Here is a 16,447-nt window from a genome sequence, read left to right on the forward strand (position 1 = left end):
TAGTAGATGGTATGAGAAGCAAGATAGGTCTGTCTGGTTTCTGTTGTGTGTGGTGTGTTTGTGTGTGTGTGTGTGTGTATGCTTGTGTGTATGAATGAGTATGTTTCAGCCAAAGTATTTGTAATTTAAGCGCTTAGAGTCTGGTGTCTCTGAGTTAAAGCGCTATATAAGTTTTCAGCATTATTATTATTATTATTATTTTTTTATTATTATTATTATTATTATTATTATTATTAAAATATAACAATTAATTCATTATTATTATTAGAAATTTGATAGTATGTTCTTAAATAAGCAATAATACATTACAATTCAAATTATGTTAGTTTCTCGAATCAATTAAATAACAATTTTTATCGGTTCAGGTCAAAATTCCATGATATGATCATAACTATGTCATCATTAGACATCAAAGCATCAAATCATTAAACATATTTATCAATTCTGTTAAGTTTGACCCCTGTCAATTCATTTTTGAAATGATTATACTTTTGGAGTCTTTGGTTTATTTCAAACTGTCTTGTTAACTGTCTTGTGATCAGAATTGCGAAAGTAGAAGAGTGTGAAAAAGTTTTTTCTCTCAGGGTCAATTTGACGTCGCGGCACTTACAAAGTGTGTTGTGATCAATTTAATCAAAACTGTAAACAATTTTATATAATTGTATAAGCTCACCCCTCGTTCTTCTGTATTTTAGAGATGGTGTGACGAGCGATTTTCTTTCACTGCGTGTTTCTTTATCATTCGTCAGTGTCTTATTTAAAACCACTTCAAACCTAGTGGACGAGACATATATTTGATTAACACCTCCAGCTAAGATAATCAAAACATGGACAGCCTTATTCCAATAAAGCTCTAGATTTCTCTAACGGAAATTTTGGTCGTTAGGTGGGCAGCCTTTACATTGTATAACGGAACACTCACTTTCAGCTTAAGGCTTATGTACCTGTTCAAATTGTCTGCCCATTGTATCCATGCCCCTGCTAATTACCTTTTCCAAACAAGACTCCAGCCTGCATAGGCCCTGAGGTCCTTGTCTCGTTCAAGAGTAGCTAAAATTACAATTAAGGTCTAGCTCTCCGGTAATTATCCGTTATTCTTTCTTACCAAAGCATCTGGATATCATTGGCTATCTAAAACAGGAACATTCTTCTGATTGGCTATTCCCATAATTCAGACGCGCTTTTTCATTTCACAAAATCAAATTCATCTCTGAATTTAATCACACACACGCTAAGAAGCCCAATGGAGAAGAGCTATCCCTCCAATTTCAAACTTGTAAAAACTTCTCGGCTGGAGGTAAAATGATTTATTGGTTAACATTCAAAGTGGAACGAGATATTACTGTGAATTCAATTTAATCTAGCATTACTATTATAGTTTGTATATTTATTTTAATTGTGCTATTCCATGGATGTTCGTAAGTTGGAATACCTGTACAAAACTATATCTATATGTATCTTATACTATAGTTTATGATCTATGTTATTATTTCATTTATATTCAATATGTATATTGCTTGAATGTCTGTACCCTACCGCCAATCGCCGGCCACACATCATAACCTCAATTATAATTAATAAAAATGAATAAAGAAATACCAGGGACACAACCCTGTTAAATTCTCATCATGTAAGATAGCTCGACTGTCAGTTGATGTTTGATGCAAATAATCTAACTACCATTATCATGGAGTTACTGCTTCTCCTTGCCTTTGTCGCAAATCAAGGCTATTATGATGTGTCGCTCAAGGACGATTCGGTGGCGAAAGACAAACTCGATTGGCTATAAGACCTTGTTGTTTTAACTCTTAATTGAAGGTCATTTTCCGTGTCCTTGGAGCACCCAGTCGTGCCGAATCCATGCATCCCAGTCCGTGTATAGGGTAAACCCCTGATGTCAGCCTCTAAATACAACACACTGTTGTGAAGTCCAGAAAACTCTGCAAGGAGGCGCTAACCCTGGAACTAGCTGATACATTTGCCTCAGTCAAGCAAGCCGGCGGGATAAAGATAAGCCAAACGGGCTTATACCATTTTCAAATTAAAATGTATTTTCCACAGACACATTTGATTATAGCTGGGTGGGGATCCTGACCTCCCATAGTGGGCAGGGGGGTACATACTGTGTCTTCTATCCCCTTATATCTGTTTTCCAACTTGCTTTCTGTCTTTGTATTGGCATGAAATTACTTGGTTTTGTCCTGGCCCTGGCCGGAGTCCTAGATGGGAAGGAAACAGTCAAATGCATAGTTATTGTTTTGGGAGATGATATTTTTTTCCTTGTAAATCATCTCTCTGTAATGTATTATTGTTATTTTAATGTATAATGTAGGCATTTGAGTGTATTCCACTTTGTTGGATTTTGTGCTTGTGTCTGGATGAGACTTATAGGTGATCTCAAACTAGGTGCATTGGTGGTATGCTCTTGGAATCTACATCTGATCCCTATTTATTCCCAGTTCCCCTATGTCTTACTTTTTCTTGGATGCTTTAATTGTAATTCTAGAACTTTTTACTGTCCCATTTTCTTCCTTTTGAATGGCGCTGATATAACCTAAATGTGTTGCAAGCGCCGTAAAAAAACCCTTAAAAACAAACAAAACAAACATATGATTATAGCAAAGTAAATAGATAAATAAATAATAAATTAGATCCACCCAATAAGAGCTATTCTGATATTAAATAAATACTTATTCTTTCTATCTTTTCCTGTAACAATCTAATTAAACTTTATGTATAGAATTGTTATTATTGCATTTGGGCGTTACTATTGTCTTGACTCACTTGTTATTAATACACTTAAGTTATAAGGGACCCTAAGGCAATTCTTGATCTCCCCTAGATTAAACCTGAGCCGTTTGTGGTATAGGTTGAGTGGTGCAGCTGGTAACGAGAGCCATAGCGCGCATACTAGTTCGAATCCAGACCATTGAGCTATCGGTTGGACTCGATCCCACAAAAATAACACACAACCCGCCACAAAAGTGGGCTAACTATTGTGTCCTTTCCTCGTAAGTCGTGTTTTCAGTTTCGTCCAAAAGCTTTGTTGCCCGTCTTTTTCATTTTCTGAAACAATTGACTGCCGATTCAATATACATAGTTACAATATTCAAGTATGGGTCCAACGACCTATTTATTTAATTGAATACATTTAAATGGATAAGGCATAATACATGACAATTCATATCCCTTTCTTCTTCTTCTTCTTTCTCTCTCTCTCTCTCTCTCTCTCTCTCTCTCTCTCTCTCTCTCTCTCTCTCTCTCTCTCTTCTTCTCTCTCTCTCTCTCTTCTCTCTCTCTCTCCTTCTCTCTCTCTCTCTCTCTCTCTCTCTCTCTCTCTCTCTCTCTCTCTCTCTCTCTCTCTCTCTCTCTCTTTCTTTCTCTATCTCAAACTAAACCTGTACCTCCCAGAACCCATAAAACTTCTTCAGATTCGTTAATTTACAAGGTTTTACAACATTTTTTCCTAAACAAAACAGACCTTTGTCACTTCCTCTGGCGTAAGCAGAGAATAGACCCAAACTACTGTCAGAAAGCATCAACACGTCACAATGCATCAACAAAAACTGTTCTAACACAACCTTAGCCAGTCCTTCACACATAGCTTTGTCCGCCAATTCGGTGCTCCTTTCAGAATGGACTATTCTCCCTGGAACTAGTATTAGCCTGTCATGAAAGGACTGATTTTTCGCTTCCTCTATTGTATTCTGTGAGTCAGACATGACAAAAACCTTGGATTGATTGTATCGAGACAAAGTTTTCCCAAGAAAATTCCAGATAATTTTGAGTTTTTCACGGGAAATCCGAACTCCGCTGTCACTAGGCATGGTAGGGTTACGACCCATTCGAATATGAGCACAAATAAGTTTTTCTGACGGACTGTGCAGAGATTTTCCTAGAATTTTGTCAAGACGCTCTTGTAGATATGGAGAAAGTTTTATAAGGCGCCTGAATAAATTCCCTACTACCTGGTCATCAGTCAAATTTGCCATCCACGAAAGTTGGTGAGTGTGGATCTTATTCGCTTTGAAAGCATTCATGTAATCCTGATTTCCCTTCATATAAACATACTTTGATTTTATATTCTCATGATTTGTGAAGTTAATGTTAGGGACGTTGTTAAATAATTTTCTATTATCTATAACATTCATAATCTGAACATCATCACTTTTGATTACCCTTGCGTGGATTGACCGGGGCAAGCTCCAGTTAACACGATTTGGAACGATATAGTCAGTAAGCTTACATTTGTTTGACTTTATCTCAGCTTTAAAAGTCCGGCCGGTCAAATTGGCCAAAATGTAGCCCAGTAGAATCCCATTCAGTCTGTTCCCCCATCCACCGCAAGAACTCATTGTGTCCGAATCACACCGATATATCAAATATTTGTCTTTATTTTCAAGATTGTCCTTGCCAAAATTCGCCGTAAAAGTGTCGTATTTAATTTTCATCATCTCACGGAAGTTTGGCGGCTCTTTTAGTGCGTCAGTAATCTTGTTTGTAGAAGTAATCTTGTTTGTAGAAGCATTCTGGTTTAGAGAAGTTTTATCGAAGAGAAAATAAGCTGAAGCAGCCATCATGGCTATCCACAAACAAAGAATAATACATGCTTTGTGTTTGGAACACTGCCTTAGCGTCATTGTAGACATCCAATTATCCAACTTGAATCAAAATGTTCTGTAGAATTGAAATAACAATATTAAACTATTATTTTCTTGGGAAAAGCAATTTTCAATTTGATAACATTTAAAAGCATGAGAATTCAGTGTAAATGAAAATGTGACCCATCGTCTAAAAAATGGTATTACGTTGGAGGGAATCAGATGTTGGAAAGTCAAAATTAATAGTTAATTAGATCCGACCAACGTGCTCTCATTGTCAGTTCTGATACGACACATTGTTAATAACAATGTTATGGGCTCAGTGTTGTAATGGAAATAAAACCAAACCAACGCAAAATATTTTAATCAGGGCCATTATTGAGTTGGGTCATCAGACATTCAAATATGTGTACGTCGGATAGTAGAGGTGGTAACGATGATGATTTGGTGCAGTGGTTTTCGTAAGAAAGGTAGTGAAGATGACGTGGTGGAGGTGGTAGTAATGATGCTAGTGACGATGGTGTTTGGTGGTGGTGGTGATTGTAGCAGTGTGATAGTCATGGTATTGTGTTGATGGTGGCTGTACTAGTGAAGATGAGGAGGAGGAGGAGGAGAATGATGATGATGACGATGGGAGTTGTGGAATTGAGTATGATGTTGTGGGATTTGTGGTGACCCTTGAAGCTTCATGGAACCATAAGACCTCACATGAATTTGAAGGAAGTTGCTCGTAGCCCGGAATATTTGTTCCAGACCGGGGATGTTTTTTTTTTTGTTTTGTTTTTTTTTGGTTGTTTTTTTTTTTTTTCGTCTCTGAGCACACAGTGGAGATGTGCATAGGCGTGGATGCAGTGACATCTGTATACGAAGTCTTAGCGTGGATGAGAGTATGGGGATGGAAGGGTATGGATGGTAGACAACGGCTATGGCCCAGACTCTACTCGAGTATTCTCACAGATTGCCTAGCATTCACCCCAATGCCGTCTATTATACTGGGGGCAGACCTATTCGTCCCCAAGGACGAATATCATCAGCCGCCATTGCCGTACTTAAGGACAAATAATGCTATGTTCACTATTCGTACTTCACACTAAAGCTGGGCAATGTTCGGTATTGTTTTCATTTTGCAAGACTCGGTTCTACGTCAGCGCGTGTATTTATATCGTCTTTCATAACACCCCCCCCCCTGTCTGTGAGTGAAATAGTTGGGAATCTCTCTCTCTCTCTCTCTCTCTCTCTCTCTCTCTCTCTCTCTCTCTCTCTCTCTCTCTCTCTCTCTTTCTCTGTGTGTGTGCGTGTGTGTGTGTGTATGTGTGTTTGATGTTTTATTTTGTTTTCGTTTATTTGTATTTTTGTTTTGTGTTTGCGTGCATGTGTGTGTGTGTTTGTTTGTGCGTGTGTGTGTGTGTGTGTGTGTGTGAGGTGATATCCCTTCCTCCAATGAATCATCTCTCTTGGTAATTAGTTTCGTTTTAAAAACCTTTCCCCATTATATAAGCAATTAATTGATATGCAAGAGATGGCCTGTTGACGGCCACATTAAACGGTGGATATACAAACTAGGTATCTTTCGGGTACGAAGCAAAAGCCACACCGCTGAGCCATACTTCCACCCTCCCTCCCCATCAGACATCATAGCAATGCATGGTTTCCTTGAACGTCCCAAAGAGTTCAAGGAAACCGTGCTTGGTTGTATATTGCAAAATGAATTAAAGACTGATAATGGACATTAATATCAAAACCTCAATATCGTATTTGTTTAGCAGTACTTAATGCGTTACCTAATTGTACTAAGTCATTGGTATCCAGTACTGCCCGGAAGTCAGGTTAGAATGTCAACGGTCTGTCAAGGGGCTTAAACTAGGTGAAATATAATGATACAGAACAGAAAAACCCAGTTCGACCTAAGTGCAATTGCTATGTATTTAAAGTCAGAATAAAGGACAATGTTTTGAGGAGTGGTTGGGGTTGTATATGGGTAGTGGACAATTGATAACATCACTCTAACAAGCCTGATAAAGCTACGCTAACTAGCCAAATACAAGTTCGTAATTTTAGTTCAAAACCTTATTTTAAACAAGCATATTAAATAATTAAAAGAAAAAATGCTTGGCCCCAATACCCATAGTCTCTAGTGTGCTATGACAAAAGCACCAAACCACATGATCACGAGCGTGTTTAATTGTGTGCATCGTGTTGCGACATGCTGGTGTATTTCAATGAATCTTTGCACACACTACACACTCGACTTATAGCGGGTGTTGTTTATTTTCAGGATTGGAGCAAATGAATGCATTGCGCGATGAGGACACTAAAAGATGGTAGAGAGACTCCCTGCCTATAAGGCTCCATAAACGTTGTGTTATCTACCAGTGACGATCTGGGGACAGGCACGGTTGAAGCAAATCGTAGTGAAATCGCAATGTGTATGGTTTAATACCTGGGCGACAAGCGGAGGGACGGTCGGTCGCAAATCTCGCCTTGCTTAACATCAGTTTCTGGGTTTAATCGAGGATAACCAACAGCGTTAACCTCCGAGTTTTTTGTTTAACAAAACTAATGAGTTTTCTTAGGGGGGTTAGCCTTTTGGGGGTATCTGGTGTTTTCTTTACAAAATAGTGTTTTTAAAAATCAAATCTGGTTATTTTTCAAAACCCCTGCTGGTCACCTTGTCGCAAGGAATTTACCCAATGGAAACCGTGTGGTGCTCTTATTGGCTAGCCAACCAGCGGCCTTGATGAGAAAACCATCCGCCATTAAGACATGGGCTGGGAATTGCGTTACTATATATAGTAAACAAGCGCTGATCGGCCGTTCATGAAATCTAAGAAAATAACTTCCTGCTCGCTCGTTTAACTCAAAATTATTCACAACGATGTCTCTAAAATATATAAATGTGACTTCTTAAGGTTTTCTTCATGGTCAAAACCACACAACATTCTATTAATGATTACGTCCTAGGAAAAAGGAATATTGACAGGTCGACAGAGAGTTGAAGTCGTCAGACGACAAACATCAATGCGAAGTGTAGAGAGAGTCAAGCTTTTTTTTTTGTCTTGTCCTGTTTTATATAGAGAAAATGATAAATAGTATAGCCTCATGTGTGAGTGGTTGCATGTCATAGTCATGTTTTTAAATTGTTTCTGTTGTTTATGTGCGTAGTGATGACTTTCACACTCACTGCATCATCATAGCAAAGAGACGCCAACTTTAAATTTGGCTCACAGGAATTTCAGACACCACACGTAGGAATTTCAATGCCGAAAGAGGAATTGCTGCACACAAGAAAGGGAATTGGGATGGTATTTGGCATACATATTGTATAGTATCTAGTTCTAAATAGATAACTGATTAGAATTCCTATAAACACATTGCCAAATGCAATTCCGAAGTTTCCTTATTTCAAATGAAGTAAAGCTCCAAAACACAATGGTAGTGATTGTGATACTGGACTGGTGGTAGTGAGGGTGATGTGGTGTTGGTGATTGTAGTTGTAGTAGTAGTGATAGTGATGATGATGTGGTGGTGTTTGTAGTGGTAGTGATGATGATGTGGCGGTGGTGGTTGTAGTAATAGTTGTAATGGTGATGATATGGTGGTGGTGGTTTCAGTAGTAGTAGTAGTAGTGATGACGGTGTGGTTGTGGTGGTTGTAGTAGTAGTGGTAGTGATGATGATGTGGTGGTGTTTGTAGTGGTAGTGATGATGATGAGGCGGTGGTGGTTGTAGTAATAGTTGTAATGGTGATGATATGGTGGTGGTGGTTGTAGTAGTAGTGGTAGTGATGATGATGTGCTGGTGGTGGTGTAGTAGTAGTGGTGGTAGTAATAATGATGTGGTGCTGGTGGTTGTGGTAGTAGTGGTAGTGATGATATTGTGGTTGTAGTTGTAGTAGTAGTGATAGTGATGACGATGTGGTTGTGGTGGTTGTAGTAGTAGTGGTAGTGATGATGATGTGCTGGTGGTGGTGTAGTAGTAGTGGTAGTGATAATGATGTGGTGCTGGTGATTGTAGTAGTAGTGGTAGTGATGATATTGTGGTGGTTGTTGTAGTAGTAGAGGTAGTGATGATGATGTGGTGGTGGTTGTAGCAGTTGTAGTGGTCGTGATGATGATGTGGTGGTGGTGGTTGTAATAGTGGTGGTAGTGATGGTGTAGTAGTATTGGTGGTAGTGATGGTGTAGTGGTATTGGTAGTAACGATGATGGAGTGGTGGTGGTTGTAGTAGTGATGATGATGTGGTGGTGGACACTTTTTAGGCTCCGTACGTATTCTCATTCGTTTAATTCTATGCCTTGTCATTCGATTGTGTGAAGCGTGGATAGAAGGCGTTGTGACAGGTGTGTTTCGCACTGTTGACAAAAGGCGGGATATAACATTTCTCGGTTTTATATATATTGTTTAAATGCTGTAATCCGTTTTTAAAAGATGGATGCTGTACCAGTCACCATTTGAACCAATAGAGCCACGCCCCTGGTATAAACGTTTCTACGACAATAACCAATTATTTTTATACAATTGATACAATGTAATAATTCCCTGTCTTTAGTAGTATCTTTTACTGCCATTATTTCATCAACATGATCAAAATTATTACGCCTATATAAAGGTTCTCTAACATCCAAAATTTCTCTACAATAATCACATACTATTATAGTTTTCATGTTTTGCTTTATTCCTTTCTATTGTTGTTATTTATTTATTTATTTATCAATTTATTTTAATGATTATCTGAGACCAATACTTTTTCGAGACACTCGCTGTTTATTAAATATTTTCCTTCAAATGCCTCTCTTTCCTCTAAATGTAATGATAACGTAATAAACATCTTTACAAGAACACATCCTGGTAGCTCTCTCTCTCTCTCTCTCTCTCTCTCTCTCTCTCTCTCTCTCTCTCTCTCTCTCTCTCTCTCTCTCTCTCTCTCTCTCAACCCTTCCCCTACCCCCTTTTTTCTATCTATCTATCTATTTATCTATTTACACATATATCTATCCATCTATCTATCTATCTATCTATCTATCTATCTATCTGTCTGTCTGACTTTCCTGTCACATCGATACCTGACCGTTCGGTATTTTTATCTAACCGCCGCTGTAACACCTTCCCCATTCACATTATGAATTATGATTAACTATTTTTATCACGACTATTCTTAAAAAAGGATTGTCATCATATGCACCAATAGACCGTGGGCTGGCTATAGGGATTTTATACCACTCCTTTTTTATGTTAGGCAACCTCCCAAGGAAGTGATCTGAGCATGTTAGCCACTTGGCAAGTGTCGCCTTAACAGAGTTATTGCCCCTGAAAGGTCACGTGGTGCAAAAAAAAAAAAAGTACCAACCCATTTAAAATATTCATAACTTTTTTAGTTTTAGCTCTAGAACATTCAAATTGGTTCCAAATGAAAGGCCACAGTCTATACCTAAACATAAGTTACGATATTAAGGTTTCAAGATTTTTGTCTTGAAGGAAATCCATGACAAAAGGTCAAAAAGCAATTTTCTTGTGTTTTTCAATATCTATTTTTAAGAATAACAACAGAAAAATTAATAGTTCAATATGCTCTAAATAAATGAAAATGTAGATGTACTGTAACTTAACGTACATGCCAAATTTGAAAGCACCTGAAGTGATAGTTTTTGAATGGGAAGTCATTTAATGCCCAAAATACCGAAAGCCTGTGAATTTATTTTTTTTCAAAATTGAGTAAATATATTCATGTTGCATATCAAATGAAAGCTCTCGATTAGCAGAATATAGTTATTTCATTAAAATAATTTATAATAATTTATCAATGGCAGCATATGACGGGCTTAGTTCAAGATGTACTTTGCTCCACCAACTCAGCTGCAGAAGCTGGGTAATCTTTATCCTCTTCGCTGTCACTGTCACTGTCACTCGTTTCTTCCTCACTGTTGTCACTGTCAAATTCATCAGCTGAAAGGGTTTTGAAAACATCATCTTCACTATCATCTGGCTGACCAGTTGACATATCCACCAGATCTTGTGGAACAATGTCTCCAGCACACCAGTTACATTCTAGGTCTCCATCAGTAGTCACCTTCCAGCCATGATCCTCAGGAGGTGGCAGATTTGGAAATGAGATATTGGATTTCTTCCAAAGAAGCGTCTGATAATTCACACGCATGATGTGCATTTGAAGAGTGAATCGGCATGGGGGCAGCAGGCTAAAATCAATTCCAACCGAGTTTGACAGAATATTTCCAGACCCTGTGTGGAACCGTTGACGAACCATATCAAAATGCAATTTGTTCACATCTGAATAAGTAATTTTATTGTAGATAAAGCAAACAAACTCTTCCAAGTCATCCAGAAGCTTAGAATCCACAATTTCATTCACACCAAGGTGCCTCGAATGCAAGAAGAAACTGTGGTTTTACCTTCATGATTTTCAATTGCTTAATTTTTCATCTTCAAATGAATGCACTAGTGGTGTCACATCCTGTAAAAGCATGAAATCCCAAAATTGCACGAATCAAACTTGTGTAATGCATCTGAGATAATAGAGATATGTTGATAAGTCTGCGATGACATCCTGTTCCAGTCCATAAAAACAGCGGCTTTGAAATTTCAGTTGCAAAGAACATCATCAGTAGAAAGACATCTGTATCTGGGGAGTGAACAATAATTTCATCACAATCACTCTTGGCTGCATGAAAACAATGAAGTATAATGCAGCTGTCTGCTTCTTCATGTGATGAACATAATGAGTGTACGATGGTGGCTTCTGTTGTTACTCCATCTCTACTTGTCAAGCAAGTGCACTGTTCTTCTGATACAAACAGTATTTCCTTGCCTTTGTATCATCCTCCCATGACTTTTGAATAAGGTTGATGAGATTTTTCTTGTTGTCATCATTAGATAGAAAAGACTTCCAATCTCGTGGCGTTTTTGTAGATAGTCCCCGCAATAACAAGGGTTTTTTTCTGACTGGAGCGTCTTCTGGTCTTTTCAAGAGATTTGATGGATTTTGTGTTATACGAATCTGTCACAAAATGAATACGTTTAGCTGAGGATAAAAGTTGAAAGATCTTTTCTGACAGCTGGCCACAAGTTTCCGGAATACTTTTTAGGGAATGAAACACAGCATTTCCATCAATTACAACTTCTTTGCATGTATTCGTATTGTTTGTGACATCAAAAAGAGCGACAGGATTTTCTAATACACGCATCAATGCACTTTTGTCTGTTTTTGTTGGAAGTCCATCTGGTGTTGCAAGGGCCCATGGGATTGGACTTAGAGGATATGCCAACAGTTTTTGCAAATCCAAGTCATGATGTGTACTGACCATCAATAACTGCTCAAAAATGTTACTCTGTGCAGCGATCTGTACACTTTGTTGTTTTGATGGTTTTACAGTGACAGTTTTATGATCGTTATGAAACGTCTTCAGAGATGTCTTTTTATGGGCTTGTGAAAGGAATGGTCTTTCTCCAAAAGACAAATTCATTAAATTGTTCCTGGCCCTTTTGGTCAACAGACAAAAGATCATCAGAAATATTTTCTGCTGCTCTCATCCCTGAAGATAAACATATTATTAAAGATTCCTTTTCGTCAATATCAAAGGGATTTATGAATCTGTTCACTGCAGAATGCACACGCTGAATAGCAGCCTCACTTTCCCGTATTTTTGATGGTCTTTCTTCTTTGTGAATGGAGGTGTCTTCCTTATTCATGTCGGCTTGTTCGAGAGTGGCATTTAAATACTCATCTCTTGTGGGTCTGGTGAGACACCAGCGATGATATGCAGGCATATTTCTGCTGAAGCCAATAATCCCCCCTTTAGATTTTGCTTGCCGATTGATTGTCTGCTCGATCAACATGTCTACAGTTTTTCAGCAACTCATCAGCACCTGGATGTGAATGGGAAAGATTGGTCAGAGACATGAGGTATGCTGACACGTATCTAGCATAATTCTGATGGTCCATTGCAAAGAATAAGGGACATCGTTCCTGAAGGCACTGGACATGAACAATGAAGTTGTTGGGCTTTGTGTCTCGTAGAAATTTTAGCAACAGTCAAACTTTATCCATATACTTAATCCAAAATTGGACTGTTTTTCCAAGACATCCCTGATGAACTCCTTCCTTAAAGTGTGAGTATCGCATCCACAAATCTTTGAAGTCTTCATTCTCTGATGCACATTCGAGACTATTTTCGTCCATGAAGAGCATGGACTCACTGATTCTTTTTTCACAGATTTGATGAGAATGTTGGAGTTGGTATGCTGCTCAAACTGTTTAAATAAACATCTCTCTAGAGCCTCTAACATCAACACGTGAACTCTCAGTGCTCTATTATAGTGCTTTCCACTCATCACTTTGTTCATAGAACCACTTGCACAGATGCCAGATTCTATGATAATTTCTTCAAAACCTGTCCCTTGCATGAGTTTTCCCAAAGCAGAAACCCATCCTTGCCAGCCAGGAACTGTCTCTCTCAATCCTTCTGGATTGGATCTACAAAACATCCACATGAAATCTGACAGTGGAACTTCACCTAGTACAGAACATGTTACACATACTTCAAGTGTCGGTATGGTTGGTTCTGTTTTTTGCTTTAAGAAACACGGTGGTAAATCTTTGGGTTGGTAATTCATGGAGCGCCTTTTACTCTGTGTAACAGTTGTTTGACCCGTGTCTGTCTGGCAGCCATCAATTTCTTTTTCATTGGTCACTTCCTCGTTAGGCTTATCTCTTACTTCCTGAATCACTATCCCGTGTGTCGTATGTGTTGTGTCTGAACCAGATAATGTTTCCTCAGCTAGGTCGAAGTTATCCCAGCAGAAGTGAGTTACAAGGTTGTTCTCTGTTTTGATTTGCTGAGGAAGAATGTTGCTGGAGTTGGTAATGCTGTCACAAATGGCAGTTTCGATTTCCAGCATTGCTGAATATGAAATAGCGTGTGCAAATCTGTTCAATATATGAATGAGTTGTGCATTACCTGTAAGGTGTCTTACTGATACACCCAGACGTCCAGCAGTATATGCTTGGGCATCTTCCAGCGCCCATTGGTGACACAATAGCAAATGTCATCTGCTATCGATCTATTAAGTCGTTCTTGCTTAACTGTGCTTTGTAGTGTCACTAACATACATAAGATAAAATATCATGTGATAATAATGTTCATATCTGCACTCCACACATCGAGATCTTTTATTTCAGATGCTACAAGACTATGTTTACATAAATTCTTAAATAGTCATTTTTGGACAATTTTAGGTCTATTTTGACCTTAAATAAGCGCCAACTCCGTAACTTCTTCGAATACTTCCAAATTTGGCATATACTTTGTACATTGCACTCTCTACAACTTTTGTTTTTAAAGACATATAAAATTGTGTATAGTTTTTGTTTTAAAAAGTTTGACAGATGTTCAAAATCGCAACAACAAAATTATTTTCGACCTTTTAACGTCGATATATTAAACATTTTCAGTACCATATTTTAATATGGACGTATAAAATAACTTTCAGGCTTTCTTTTGAAACCAATATTAAGGCTCTACAACAAAAAATGGCAAAGTTATCAACCTTCAAAGTTTGTTAGTCCTTGTCTAATTTTTCTGCACCACGTGACCTTTCAGGGGCGATAACTCTGTAAAGGCTACACTTACAAAGTTTCAAAGTTTCAAAGTTTATTCAATCTTAGGCTTTCGCCAATAAATCAACAATTTGATGCCAACATACATGAAAGTGGAGAAAAAAAAAAGGTAAATGGAACCAAAAAAATGATAACCAAAAAATAAACATGATACACACTAAAAAAAAAATATAAAACAATAATACATAATAAAAAATAATTCGTATAATAATATAATAATAATAATAATAATAATAATAATAATAATAATAATAATAATAATAATAATAATAATATAAATAATAATAAAATAATAATAATAATAATAATAAATAATAATAATAAATAATAATAATAATAATAATAATAATAATAATAAATAATAATAATAATAATAATAATAATAATAATAATAATAATAATATAATAATAATAATAAAAAGAAGAAGAAGAAGAAGAAAGAAGAAGAAGAAGAAGAAGAAGAAGAAGAAGAAGAAGAAGAAGAAGAAGAAGAAGAAGAAAAAACAACAACAACAACAACAACAACAACAACAACAACAACAACAAGAATATCAATAATAATAATAACAATAATAATATTACCATCCTCCCTACAATCCAATCATCACCGTTACCACCACCACCATTACCATCATCACTACCACTATCACCATCACTTTTACATTTCCAATCAGTTTTTCTCATTAAAAAAAAAAATAAAATAATAAATAAAATAATAATAATAATAATAATAATAATAATAATAATAATAATAATAATAATAATAATAATAATAATAATAATAATAATAATAATAATAATAATAATAATAATAATGATAATTTAAAAAAAAATAAAAGATAAAAAAAAATATTTTAAAAAATAAAAATAAAAAATAAATAAATAAATAAATAAAAAATATATTGATACCCATCACAACAGACCTCCTCACTACCACGAAAATTCCCGTAGTACTACGGCTAAATCCCGGCTGGATATAATAAAGGTTTTTAATTAAATGTCATTTCTTGAAAACGAAGTTCTGGTGCCAGAGTTATCACATAGAGTTAATATTTTTCCCCACGCATTATAAGGACAAACTGGTGGTTTTTAAGGGTAGTTAAAATGTCTACGATGTTATTTACCCTGAAAACTACTTATTACATTTTCCTATTTCAAGAAGGCAGGTCTGCTATGATAAGTATCAGTTCCATAGTCAAAATAAGACAAACAAAAATAACTTTTATTTTAATCAATAATCCATACAATTTGATGACAACAGACATGAAAGTGAGAAAAAAAGGTAAATGAAACCAAAGCATAAAATGATACCATAAATAATCATAAAAATAAAACATTGTAATACCACCAATACTTACAAAGTGGCTAACATCGATTTTTTAACACTTCTATAGGTACTCTTTAAGAAAATATGGGTGTACAAAAATCCCAAAGGGGGGGGGGGGGGGGGGGTTCGACTGCCAGCCCACGGTCTACAACGATACAGTACTATAAATAAGCTTCAATGCTCTTTCATATTTTTACCTGTGAAATCAAGCGTAACCCATAGAATTAAACCAAAGTTCCAATGCTCATTATTATTAATAGTTTTGCCTGTGTAACCAAGCATAGCCCATAGAATTAAACGAATGACAATACGTACGGAGCATAAAAAGTGTCCACTTATGAAAGCATTCAGCGCCATTTTATTGTTGGCTGAGAATGTAGTCATTACCATTCATTCGGTCTCTATGACAACATAACAACACAAGAAAATGGTTCAGAACTGTTGCGTATATTTATGCCACAATAAAGCTGTCAAAAATGAAGTTAGAGAATGTGTGTAACCATGTATTATAATAACGGAAAATGTGTTTTCCAACCACCACATCTTCAGTCACTATCTACTACTACAACCACCATCACCACTTCAATACTACCACAATTACTACCACCATATCATCACCACTACATCATCATCATTATCACTACACCACCACCACATCATCATCACTACTACAACCACCACCACTCCATCATCATTACTACCACTACTAGTACGCCATCACTACCACCACTATTACAACCACCACCACCACATCATCATCACGACCACTACAACTGCAACAACCACCGCCACATCATCATCGCTACCTCTACTACTACAACCACCACCACAATATCATCACTACCACTACTACTACAACCACCAGCACCACATCATTATCACTACCACCA

General features: G+C 36.8%; 1 protein-coding gene across 2 annotated transcripts in view; it reads right to left on the reverse strand.

The window, feature by feature from the left end:
• Positions 1–3,114: 3,114 nt before the first annotated feature.
• LOC144969053 (uncharacterized) overlaps positions 3,115–16,447 on the reverse strand; it is an 18,031-nt gene continuing 4,698 nt past the window's right edge. The window contains exon 2 of one of the 2 annotated variants that reach the window (XM_078908035.1): positions 3,115–4,677. In XM_078908035.1, coding sequence (XP_078764161.1) covers positions 3,393–4,649 — 1,257 coding nt within the window. In that variant the 5' untranslated portion in view covers positions 4,650–4,677 and the 3' untranslated portion in view covers positions 3,115–3,392. The remainder of the gene's footprint in view (positions 4,678–16,447) is intronic. The other variant, XM_078908034.1, reaches the window with a different exon arrangement.

Source organism: Berghia stephanieae, chromosome 3 (genome assembly GCF_034508935.2).
Source record: "Berghia stephanieae isolate SIO BIC M18660-M18661 chromosome 3, UCSD_Bste_1.3, whole genome shotgun sequence".
Taxonomy (NCBI): domain Eukaryota; kingdom Metazoa; phylum Mollusca; class Gastropoda; order Nudibranchia; family Aeolidiidae; genus Berghia; species Berghia stephanieae.